General features: G+C 42.8%; 1 protein-coding gene across 1 annotated transcript; it reads right to left on the bottom strand.

The window, feature by feature from the left end:
• Positions 1–1,543: 1,543 nt before the first annotated feature.
• Positions 1,544–3,761, bottom strand: LOC109401998 (odorant receptor 94a-like). The gene is made up of 2 exons (XM_062857073.1): positions 2,628–3,761; positions 1,544–2,569 (listed from the first exon to the last, which is right to left on the bottom strand). Exons 1-2 carry the CDS (start codon positions 3,474–3,476, stop codon positions 2,174–2,176), a joined length of 1,245 nt encoding a protein of 414 aa, XP_062713057.1. The 5' UTR covers positions 3,477–3,761; the 3' UTR covers positions 1,544–2,173.
• Between the last annotated feature and the right edge of the window lie 8,832 nt (positions 3,762–12,593).

The following is a 12,593-nucleotide window of genomic DNA, read 5'->3' as shown; positions in this document are numbered from 1 at the left end:
GGCCTACTGTGTCTCGTTGTAATTCATTCTGTAGACATTCTGTAGAAATCGCTGGGAGTGAAGTTGCTAAGAAGGTTAATGACACTCTTTGCTCCATAGTTAACAGGGTTGGGACACAGTTCTTTTCCCGTGTGCCACTGTATCGATGCAAAGCTGTAGAAGACCAGCAGAAGATCCGGGAAGAAAAACTCGTCGCGGAGAAGGGGCTCAGAGAACTAAAACGTGAGATCGAAGAGGAACTACGGGAGAAACAGTTAGCTATTAAAGCAAGGCGTATTGTCGAGGCGAACGCCGCTTCAAAGAATAAAATGCCCGAGGAGCGACAGTTCAAGATGATGTAGATGGAGATCAAAAGACATTCACAGGAGGATATTACATCCCGATTACATCGGGATATTGCATCGGGTTCGCCTTCGGGCTTCACACCTGGGTCAACGTAGCGCCAGAGCTCCTCCCGGACGAGCAGCAGCTCTACTTTGAAGCGCCATGTTGGGTAATTGTTGTTACCCAGCTTCTGCAAGGAAAATCGGTTTCCTTCCATGACACTCGCGAAACCGGACCGAAAAAACACGCGACTACTTCGATTTCGAGACGATTATAGCGCAATCTATCGAAAAAATTAACTTTCTGTAAATGGCGTCACCACTCTTCCGCCGAGCGGCCCATAGCCTGTCGCAGAGTAGCAGTTCGGGTGGAGAATAAAAGAAACACGTGTGGTTCTCTCGGGTGACAACTTTAGAATGATCGTTTATTATAATGTGTAGTGATTGCAAAGCAGAGTGTGTGTTGGTATGTGTGAGTTACATCGAGTGTGGATAGGTATGGATAGTTGAGATAAAGTGAATGTGTTACACTGAAAGAATTCATGTGGTTGAATCTGCAACGGTGCTGCAGGGCTGTGTAGCCCGTCAGTGACAGGATAATTTACGACGAACTACATCCCCGCAACTTCGACATCGTGGCGTTGGAGGAACTTTGCTGATGGTTGCTCGCCGCGTGAGCGAGCGTGAGGTGGTCGAGAGGTGGCGGCAGCATTACGATGAGCACCTCAATGGCGACGTTACAAGTACCAAAGGTGGCGTGATAACAGATCTAGGAGTATGCGCACAGGACGAAAAATTTCCGGCCCCTGACCTTCAAGAGATTGAGGAGGAGGTTGGCCGGTTGAAAAACAACAAAGCCGCTGGAGCAGATCAACTACCTAGCGAAATTCTAAAATACGGTGGAGAAGCACTGGTGAGAGCACTACACTGCACACCAAACGCTTTCAGCAAAATTTTGCTGAATTTTGCCGAGCTGAAGGGTTCAGCAAAAATTTTTGCTGAGCTTTCGGCAAAGTTTGCTGAATTTCAGCAAAACGTTACTGGTGATCAGCAGAGTTTATTGAACAAATCAGCAAAATTTTGCTGAATTTCAGCAAAATGTTTACTGAAACCTTCAGCTCGGCAAAATTCAGCAAAATTTTGCTGAAACCCTCAATCGGTTTTTGGTGTGTGGGTCATTACCAAGATTTGGGAGGATGATGTATTACCGTGGGAATGGATGGAGGGTATCGTGTGTCCCATCTACAAAAAGGGTGACAAGTTGGATTGTGGGAACTACCGCGCCATCACACTAATGAGCGCTGCCTACAAGATACTCTCTCAAATTTTATGCCGCCGTCTATCACCGATTGCAAGAGAGTTCGTGGGGCAATGTCAGGCTGGATTCATGGGTGAACGCGCTACAACGGACCAGATGTTCGCCATCCGCCAGGTGTTTCAGAAATGCCGCGAATACAACGTGCCCACACATCACTTGTTCATCGATTTCAAATCAGCGTATGATACAATCGATCGAGAACAGCTATGGCAGATTATGCACGAATACGGATTCCCGGATAAACAGATACGATTAATCAAGGCGACGATCGATCGAGTGATGTGCGTAGTTCGAGTATCAGGGACACTCTGGAGTCCCTTCGAATCTCGTTAAGGGTTACGGCAAGGTGATGGTCTTTCGTGCTTGCTGTTCAACCGCCAATTTAACATCTATGAATAAGTGATGTGTGGGCACGTTGTATTCGCGGCATTTCGGCAACAGCTGGCGGATCCGTTGCCTGGGCTGGGAATTGAACCCAGCCCATCGAAAAAATCTAATTATTTTTAATTAATGTTTTTCTACGGAATTGATCTCACCGTGAAATTGAAATAAAATGTGGAACTAGTAAAAAGGGCAAAAAAATAACGGGACGGACTGGGATCAAACACAGAAGGCAGTTTGTATATTGGACGTTTGAGCTACTAGAGCCGTTCATACTCACCGTGCCGAAGGTATCCAAGCTGTACCGGAAAAACCCTCCAGCCTTCATTGCCATTGGCCTGTCGGTACGAAGCATTAGCATTTTCACCAATCGACGAATCTCCGGATCAAACCGATACCATTCGCACGAATACAACGCGTTGGTCAATTGTTGACTTTTCCGAGTGATTTCGTTACCATAGTAGCAGGGAAGATAGATTTCCACCGTCATCGAGAGCAGATACATTACCATTCCGATGGCAACGCCCACATTCTCCATAATGTCGATCTATGGAAGATTCAACAATTATCAATTGTGAACACATGGAGTGAAGTCAGGTCATTACACTGGATATACGGAAGGCAGTTGCACAAATCGTTATCGCGCTGACACAAAACTGAGTAAATATTGCAGGAGAGTAGACACGCTCGATGTCTTGCACAAACTGCTCCACCAGTTGCATTTGACGATTGTGGTAGACAAAACGCTGCCGTCGTAGATACACACTGTGATCATACTTCAAATTAATGAATCGCTGTTCAAGGAAATCCAACTGAATCCCTGCGATAGCCATCAGGTAGGTTACCTGAATATCAACGGACACGTTCAATGCACAATGGATCAACATTCCGGTCACTTGATAACTGGCGATGAGAAGGTAGTTCAACTCATGATTAGGTCCGTATGGTACTCCGAAAAACCAGGAAAACGTGGGCAGTTTATACAAGCTGTTGAAGATGTGAACGGCAGTACTACTCGCCGTAACAACACTCCCAATCAGGTAGCCCATCAAAGCGGTGTTCAAATGGCGAAAGATTTTCAGATATCGCTCTTCTTCACATGGACTCTTCGGAGAGAATTCTTTCGACACAGATATTTGCAGGAGTTGAGCGATTTCCTGGAATCGACAATACGTGGTAACAACTTTCACGAACATTGCCAGTTCAGTGAGAATGATGAAGATATCTTCTTTCCATAGAGTTTCCGAGTTTTCCTCTTGTATAGCACTAGCAATCATGCCTAGCAAATATGCAATGAGAAATGTGGCGCTCAGTACCCAACGGTAGATTTGATATAAAACAGATTGATTGGTGCCGCGACTAAGGCCCAATATCCGATAAATCCATAGTACAGCTCGAAGTGAGGATATCAGGTCACACTGCGATGACACGGGAGAGAGCTGCGTGTCAACCATCTGAACGGAGTGGAGTCACTTGTGCGACTAACAATTTTGAACCGTATAATTAAGCCAAACTGGGTTTGGCCTGATTTATTAAACGCGTATTAAATTTCGTTTAAGATTTATGAGCAGTTTTGCATTACCAGATGTTTAATATTTTACCTGTCTCACGGCTGAGGCCAATGAAAAGGTAATGTTCTGACTCGTGCATGAATATTCTGCGTCGGTTGACCAGAGATCACCAGACACTTATTAAGTCCAAGGTTAACATGTCTGTAGGAAAATTACCCCACCGACAAAATTAAATACACGTTTTAAACTTTATAAAACCACTGTACTCAAGCAGATTTAAAAAAATGGAACGTACTTATTCAAGTCAGAACGAATTTCAGATGAAAGGTGTACGGAAAATATTCTTTCCGTAGAAAATATTCCTCATGTCGTAATTTTCCATAAGTTACATCAAATGTTAACTACCCATTTAAGAAAGCTTTAGTTTGATATTCTAGGTCATCCAAACTAACTTAGGGTTTAGAACTGATCCTCAATACTCGTAATAGTAGTCATATTCGCTATATAGGTATCCCTAACCTCCCTGAAGAAAATCCAAACCAATCCCCAATAGGGTGAGTCAACGTTGTATGGAAAAATTTAAAATTGATTAGATTTAATCAGATCAAAGTTTTTAAGATGCCCTTTAAGGTTCTAAATAACTGTGCAAAATTTGGGCATGATTGGTTTAGCCTACATTTTCCGCATCGCGATTGAAGTTTGTATGGGATTTAACATGGGAAATCATACTTTTTCGTATCTTTCTTGAAAGTTGCTCAAAATTGTCCTATTCCATATAACGGCTAATGTTAAAGTATAGCCCAGGATGTGTCGAAAAACTTTGTCGAAGACCGCAAAGCGATCCGATGCATGTGGAAAAAGATACACTCTTCGAAAATCAGGCCAAAAATTGAAATTTATTATTGATGTTATTCCTTTACATGTTAAAAGATAAGCACACTCAGGCGATCAGTAGGTTATAGCTTTTGTTAAAAGACTCGGATCGCTTTGCGGTCTTCGGCAAAGCTTTTCAGGACATCTGAGGCTATACTTTTACATAATCGGTTAAATACTTTCAGAATAATTTTATTCTTTTATAAGGAAAATGCAAAAAAGTGAGTTTTCCCATATAAAATCCCATACAAATCTCAATCGCGATGCGCAAAGTGTAGGCATGACTGATCGCGCTCAAATTTTGTACAGTCGGTCAGGACCCGAAATGGAGTCAAAAAAACCTTGATCTGAAAAACGGCCTCTATGACCCACGCTAATCCCTAACCGTCGGATGAAATAGTATTACTCTGCTTATAATACTACGTTGACGGTAGACGAAAAGCACGTGTGTTGCGGTTCTTAGGTGAGCTTCAAGGGAGTTTGAAATGCGTTTTAGGAGGTTTCAGAGGGGTTTAAGGTGAAACATCAGAGACTACAAATATGGCTACCACATTGGTCGAATTGAACCCCTACTCACGTTTTCAAGAGCACTGCCCAGGTAACCAATAAGCATTTGAATAAGCTGAATTCGGCCTGCTTACTGCCGTATCATAGCAGTTCGACTACTTGCCCTATGCTATATTAACAATTCAAATGCTACTTAAAATCTGACAGCATTTTCGTAGCATTTCAAATGCACGGTATATTTTGGTCAACAGGCATCATAACTGGTACTTTATTGCCATGAAACTGCTAAGAGATATGAGTGATGCTAAACCATAACACATTTCCACTTTCTAATTTACGTGCCACGCCTGTAGAAGTCATCATAATTCGCATGTCCAGTCAATCATAGGCAACAACGAATAAAATCAATGGGAAATTAATTCCACCCAAGTAACCAGTAAGCATTTAAAATAGCATTCCTTCAGCATTATAGTAGCCTTTACGACAAGGCGTTTAATGCTAATTAGCCGTATATGCGCCTATAGTGCTACCTCACAGCAGGTTTTGGCAAAATAACGGGCTGTCTTAGTGCTATCCCTTCAGGAACGTCGTGACGAAATGTCAAAGAAGCGTAACGCCTCGTCGAGCAAAAAAAAAAACAAAAATAGAATGACGTCTGCTTCTCGTTCTCTCAGCCTGCTTCCCCGCTTCATCGTCCTTCCATATTCCAGCCGGTGCTAGGTGGTACTTTTTTGCTGATTTTTGTAGTGATGTAGGTTTGAACTTACGATCCGGAGATTGATTAATCATATCTGCTTCGGATTCTGTTGCTCCTGATCCACGATGCTAAAGCTGTCCCAGTGGCGTGCATTGATTTAATCGCCAATATAAAGAATGTTTCGATAACAGCTTCAGATTCAACATCCAAAACTTGTTTCCATTGAGATATTTCATTGTGGTGGAGCATTACTATCCCTTCTTTTAAATATCTGTGGAATATGATTGTTTCTTTCCTCTTTCAAACAATCCTATGATCCACCAAAGCATCCACCTATTCGGCACATATTTTCCGACGAAATGATAAATAATTGGTCATTTTTTGATGGACAAGTTCCCAATCCAATCCAGCTGCAGTAATGTTTTCTTTGGTGCTTTTGGATAAGTAGGGAAAAATGAAGAAACAAATAAGATGCACAAATTTGTAAACAGAAGCATAGGCTCTGTAAGAGAGAGACAAAATGTGTTGCCAAATGCGTAACATATCTCCCAACCTGTTTACTCCTAGCATTTAAAGAGCAGTTGAAAAGCATTCTGTATGCTCCCAAGTGAAACCTCCTCAAGCAGTTGAAATGCTAATTAACAGCCGAAAGCTTTTGAGCAGCACAGCTTATGCTAACTCAAGGCAGCTATGCATTCGAACTGCTTATGTAGGGCAGCTAGCAGTTTAAATGCGTAATACGGGCTGATACACGGCTTATTCAAATGCTTAGTGGTTACCTGGGCATGGTCGGTTTTCTATGATCGATTTTATTATCAGCACCTGCCGAGCTCATAGCATAACGATGCAACTGCTGGTTTAATACTCATGCCTTAAATAGATCACAAATCCAACGCGCTTTATCTGATCATCTATAGCTTACCCTGTAACGCGGTTCAACACCATCGTCAACCCGAGGATCGAGGGATCGAATCCCAATTGGGCCGAAAACAGCAAAAAAAAAACAGCAACAGCAGTTCATGACGTTCCCCAAGCCTCAAAAGTTCCACAGCAGGAGAGTGAGAAAAAAGAAGAGAAACGGAAGCCGTAAAATGAGCAGAGGAATTATTTTGTTTTATTTTTGACAATCTGGGGTTTGAATGTTTCATTCGTCATATTTGTGTCGCCAAAGTTTGTAAGCAAATTGAAAAAGGATTTGTTGACGTTTCACCTTAAGTAGGCTACACAGGTTCTTAAGTGAGCTTCAGGGTAGTCACTGGGTTTCAGGCTGGGTCTCCAGTTAGCCTAGTGGTTAAGGCTATGGATCGCCAATCCGGAGACGGCGGGTCCAATTCCCGTTCCGACCGGGAAAATTTTCTCGACTCCCTGGGCATAGAGTATCATTGTACTTGCCTCACAATATACAAATTCATGCAATAGCAGGCAAAGAAAGCCCTTCAATTAATAACTGTGGAAGTGTTCAAAGAACACTAAGTTCAAGCGAGGCAGGCCTAGTCTCAGTGAGGACGTTGAGCCATAAAGAAGAAGTTTTCATGAGATGGGTTTAGGGGATTTCACAGGCTGCGATACCATTCTTACCAACTGCTGTTGTTGGTTTTGAGCTGATGAATGACATCCTTAACTTCCCTCAGCGTGGGAGTTGGTTAATTTCCGTCCTCCGCTGCACTGGCGTCGTCGTGTCCTCCGATGCCGTGGTCTCCCGTGCCTACGTTCTTCACGCCATTCCGTCACTCCGTCCCTCAAGAGGCCTCCGTCTTTATCCCTGCATATTGCGGCTCGTGGCACGAAGCCGTTGCGGGATGCGTTGAGCTTCTGGTAGAACTTCCGTGTTTCTTGGAAACGGCACAGCAGTTCCATTTCTTCACACTCCGCTTCTTCTAGGCGGCGCTTTTTCTCCAGAAAGAGGTGGGTCTGCTGTTTCAGCTTCTGTTTGTAACGTTCCACGTTCTGTCAGGTCCAGGCTGCAGCATTACGTTGATTTCGTTCCACGTACCCGATGGTTCTCTCGGCTGCGTCGTTGATGGCTGCTTTCACTGTACTCCAGCAGTCCTCTAGAGGGGCCTCTTCGAGCTCGCCCTCATCTGGCAACGCGGCCTCGAGATTCTGCGCGTATGCTGAGGCGACATCCGGTTGTTTCAGTCGCTCTAGGTTGTACCATGGCGGTCGCCGGTACCGTACATTGTTGATGACGAAGAGTTTTGGGCGCAATTTGACCATCACCAGACAGAGACAGTGATCGGAGACGATGTTGGCGTCACGATAGGTCCTGACGTCGATAATGCCGGAGAAGTGTCGTCCGTCATTCAGAACGAGTTCGTTTTGAGATTCCGTCTGCTGTGGTGATCTCCAGGTGTAACGATAAGGGAGGCTGAGCTGGAAAAAGGTGCATCGTATGGCCATATTTTTGGAGGCGGCGAAATCGATGAGTCGTAGGCCATTTTCGTTCGTCAGCTGGTGGGCGCTGAACTTACCAATCGTCGGTCTGAATTCCTCCTCCTGGCCTACCTGAGCGTTCAAATCTCCTATGATGATCTTGACGTCGTGACTTGGGCAGCGATCGTACTCGCGTTCGAACTGCGCGTAAAATGCGTCCTTGTCATCATCAGTGCTTCCGGAGTGTGGGCTGTGCACGTTTATTATGCTGAAGTTGAAGAATCGGCCCTTGATCCTCAACCTGCACATTCTTTCGTCGATCGGCCACCAACCGATCACGCGCCTCTGCATGTCGCCCATCACTATAAAAGCTGTTCCCAACTCACGTGTGTTGCCGCAACTCTGGTAGATGGTATGATTACCTCTAAACGTTCGCACCAGAGATCCTGTCCAACACACCTCCTGCAGCGCTACGATTCCGAACCCGCGGTCCTTCAGTATATCGGCGAGTATGCGGGTGCTCCCGATGAAGTTGAGAGATCTGCAGTTCCACGTACCGAGCATCCAATCGCAAGTCCCTTTTCGTCGCTGTGGTCGTCGCCATTGGTATCGGTTCGCATTCTTCTCTTGTTGATTTTTCGGTGCTAGTCTTTTTTACGGCTGGCTCGCAGGGCCTGACACCAACCCACTAACCCAGGGAGCTGGGCTTACCTTCCCGGAAGCTACGGGTTCTGCATGCTTTACAATACAGCTGGAAAAACTAGAACAACACCTGGCCACAATGATGCATAAAGCACTAAAGCGAACCGGAAGTTTCGATGAGCCAGCCCCATCTATTATATTTTGCGTAATACAATCCCAAAAAAGGATTATATAAAAGTCAGTGCACAAATATGCTTGATTGGCACCGTAATATGATTGACTTGACTTTATTTTTTTCTCCGTGAAAACGCACCTGAACCCCTGAAAACTGCATTCATTAAATACTTGACCACTTGAAATCCCTTAAAATATTTCTGAAATGGTCTCGAAAACTCTTAAATGATCTAAACAAGGTATAAAACACCACTGAAGATCATCTGAAAGGAATCTCTCTTTAACTTCCGGTACTCCCTAAGACCCCCCCAGGCTCTTCTCTGAAACGATGCTGAAAGCTGAAACAATCGTATGTTAAATCTAGCATAGAGTCAAGCACAGAGTGCTATTGAAACGCTTGTGCAACACATTTGTTTATTTAAAAATATTTTAATCTTTTTCTGATACTTCATCCCATTCTGAAATCTATCTGAAATTCTCTAAAAAGCTCCTGAAACCCTTTGAAAGCCACTGGAACATTCATAAAACACAATGAAACCCGCTGAAACGTCACTGTAATCCTTTGAAACGCTCTCAAATTCTCTGAAACACTCCTGAAAATACTTGAAACACTATTGAACCCCTATAAATTCCTTGAAACGTCACTAAAGCTCATTGAAACCTTGAAATACTCAAGAAGCATTTTAAAATGATTCTGAAACCTTTTTGAAGCCCCTTAGAATGCTCCTGAATCCCTACTGAAAACTATTGGAATGCTCTTGAAATCCTTTAAACCCCTCTGAAATATCACTAAAAACTCATACACTGCTGAAAATATCCCGGAAACCCCTGGAACGCTTAAAGCTCCCTAAATCTATCTTGAAATCTCATGGAACGCTCCTGGAACCCCTTGAAACGCTCAAGAACCTCTTAAAACCCTCCGAAACCCCTAAAATGCCCTAAATGCCCCTTTGAATATTCCTTAGATTCTCCTGAAACCTCCTTGAAACATCTTTGGGTATGATGCAAGGCTCTCATGTATGTTTCAGAGGTTTTTTAGACTCATTACGATTGTAAATACGGTAGCTTATGCTTCAGGGAGTTCTTGGATACTCTTAAGCAGTGAATACCTGTACAAAGGGGAGAGGGAGGAGGCATTGAAAAATCTGAATTGTTCGTAATGGATGCTCTCTAAACTCATAGTAAGATAAAACATAGTTGAACCTTTGTGAGTAAATATAAACCTTATTCATTCATAATCATAATACAGCGAGAGGTCACAAGTAATGCATCTGATACCTTAAGCTCAAGAAAGTTTTGGGGGTCCCTCAATAGTACATAACAGCGAAGTAATACCACGATAATTTACTACATATGTAACGTTTTATCACCTTTCTATGATTTTGGAACATTTAAGATAATTTCCATTTCATGACTACACACGCCTTGCTCGAATGAAAAAGTTGGAAAACTTGTGTTAGTGGATTGGTCTGGTGAGTTTACCGCTCGAAGGAATACTATTTCGACCGATGGAATGAGAATTCATTATGGCTGCTTTAATTAAGTAGGTATAGGAAAGGCCATCAAGGCTGAACGTGTCTCAGGTAGCATGCTGAGATTCATCGTTGATTTAAGCCGCGGATTTAAGTGTACTGCGATCAACAAAAAGATTAAAATTATCCACAGATGAACCGTCTCTAAAATATATTTCGTCAGGTGAGCCTTCTTATTTACCATAGTTCTACAGGGGATAGCCAGAATGTTTGGGATAGGCATTTTTTTTTCTCCCACAAAAAAATTCAACATGCTGTAACTTTTCATAGAGCTTAGCTTAGCTTAGACTGACTGCACACATCTATGGTTGCTATTCCGTGATTGACCCGAACCAATGACAGTTGCACAATGAATCAACTGAATAATTGACTGGGAGTGGTCAACATTCTCACTGTGCACGCTTCAGAGACTCTCTTTAACGGTACAATAACGGCGCCAGCCACGTCCTTGCAGTCAGGTTGGAAGAAGGAAGGAATATTAGTAACAACCTTTGTTAAGTGAAGGACCGCGTTTACCGCTGCGACTCCACCAAAGGCTGCAGGAAGGAGTGTTTGTTAGTAGGAAAGGTATCGTTGGGTCTGGATTCACTTTGATAAGTAATATGACCTTCATGCCATGCTGGTTGCCGCGATATTGTTTGCTTTACGCGGAAAACAAACAATCGACCACCCGCATCAGGTGGTCGCCTAATATTTACTGCTAACGACGCGACGAAATATGCAATCTAACACACTATTATTCGCTTCACTCGGAAAGCAAACAATCGATCACCCACGTCAGGTGGTCACTTACTATTTATTACAATCGAACCGCGGAAGCTAGTCGCCAAATATTTAACTGCAAATGAAACGGCCGAACATGCAAGCTGATGCATTATTGTTCACTTCATATGAGAAGCAAACAACTGATCACCCACGTCAGGTGATCGTTCAGTGTTGCTACAAAAGACGCGACACAACATAAAAAACTGACTAACTCTTGATCACTTCACACGGGAAGCAAACAATCGATCACCCTCGTCGGGTGAATGCTACATGGCTCTAAAATATTAGTTATAGAATAATGAAAACAGAATGCACATAAAAGAAAATAAAAAAGAACGAACTCACCGGATAATGTTATTTAACTGGTTTTCTATGTGTGCCACTGGCTCTCGAAATGCTGAGCCACTGAAAATCGCCAGATCTCTCGTCCCGTTGTCACACTATCCCGAGCAAAGGCGGATAACAAAGTGATATCACTTTGATAATAAACTGTGTTATCGGTGTTATCATTTTGTTATTTTTGTTATCATCTTTTTCAGTTGATGATAACCAGATGATAACAAATTTAGTTATCGATAATTTTGGACTATCGCGATAACATAAAAATACTAAATGATAATAAAATATGTTATCTGTTTCCAAACGCACATTTCAAAGCTTTCCCAAAACTGAGGGTCTGATGAACCTCGAATCTAAAAATAGATTCCGCTTCCCACCTACAATGAGACTGCAGTACGAAAGCGTAGCCTTTTATTACTCTCACTCTCAATGAGTCCCGTTGGTATAGGGGCTATCGGCTGCGACCGACAATCACTCGATCAGGGTTCGAGACCCGCCTGGGCGCAATAGTCGAAAACATTGGTTATAAGTTACAAGAATCTTTTTTCAATAGGTGACGATGTCGGTAAAGTAGATTTTTACTATTTTGGTCGATAAAATAGCTCTAAATGATAACTAATTGATAACAAAATCAGTTATCAGTCACATGTATTTTTTCATGTTGATAACTAAATGAAATGTTGAACAAAATATTGTATAACACAATTAGTTATCAACTTGAACTCAATGATAACTTAACTTCTTATCATTTTGGTATTCGAGAAGTAAATATGAGTTATCATTTTTGTTATGTTGGCTCTTAATTCAACCTAAATGATAACAAACTCAATTATCAAACGAATGATAACCAGGTAACAGAACTTGTTATCATTTTCTTATCCGCCTTTGCTCGGGTATGAATCCGAAGGCGGAAAAAAATCGAAGCACCGAAAGCGAAACGCGCGCGATTCTGGCTCTCGAGCTGCTGAGCCACCACACACTAAAGAACGCCGGACCTCTCGCTATCACACTATGTACAAATCCGAAGGCAGAAAAAAAAATCGACTTACCGAAAGCGAAACGCGCGCGATTCTGTAACTTTTCATAGAGCGCATAAAAAAATCTCAAATTTTGACTGTTTGCCAACCTATTATATGTGCATCATTGGTACAAATTTGG

The sequence above is a fragment of the Aedes albopictus genome, chromosome 3 (assembly GCF_035046485.1).
Source record: "Aedes albopictus strain Foshan chromosome 3, AalbF5, whole genome shotgun sequence".
Taxonomy (NCBI): Eukaryota; Metazoa; Arthropoda; class Insecta; order Diptera; family Culicidae; genus Aedes; species Aedes albopictus.
The sequence above is the reverse complement of the archived record's forward strand: the minus strand, read 5'-3'. Positions and strand labels throughout refer to the sequence as shown.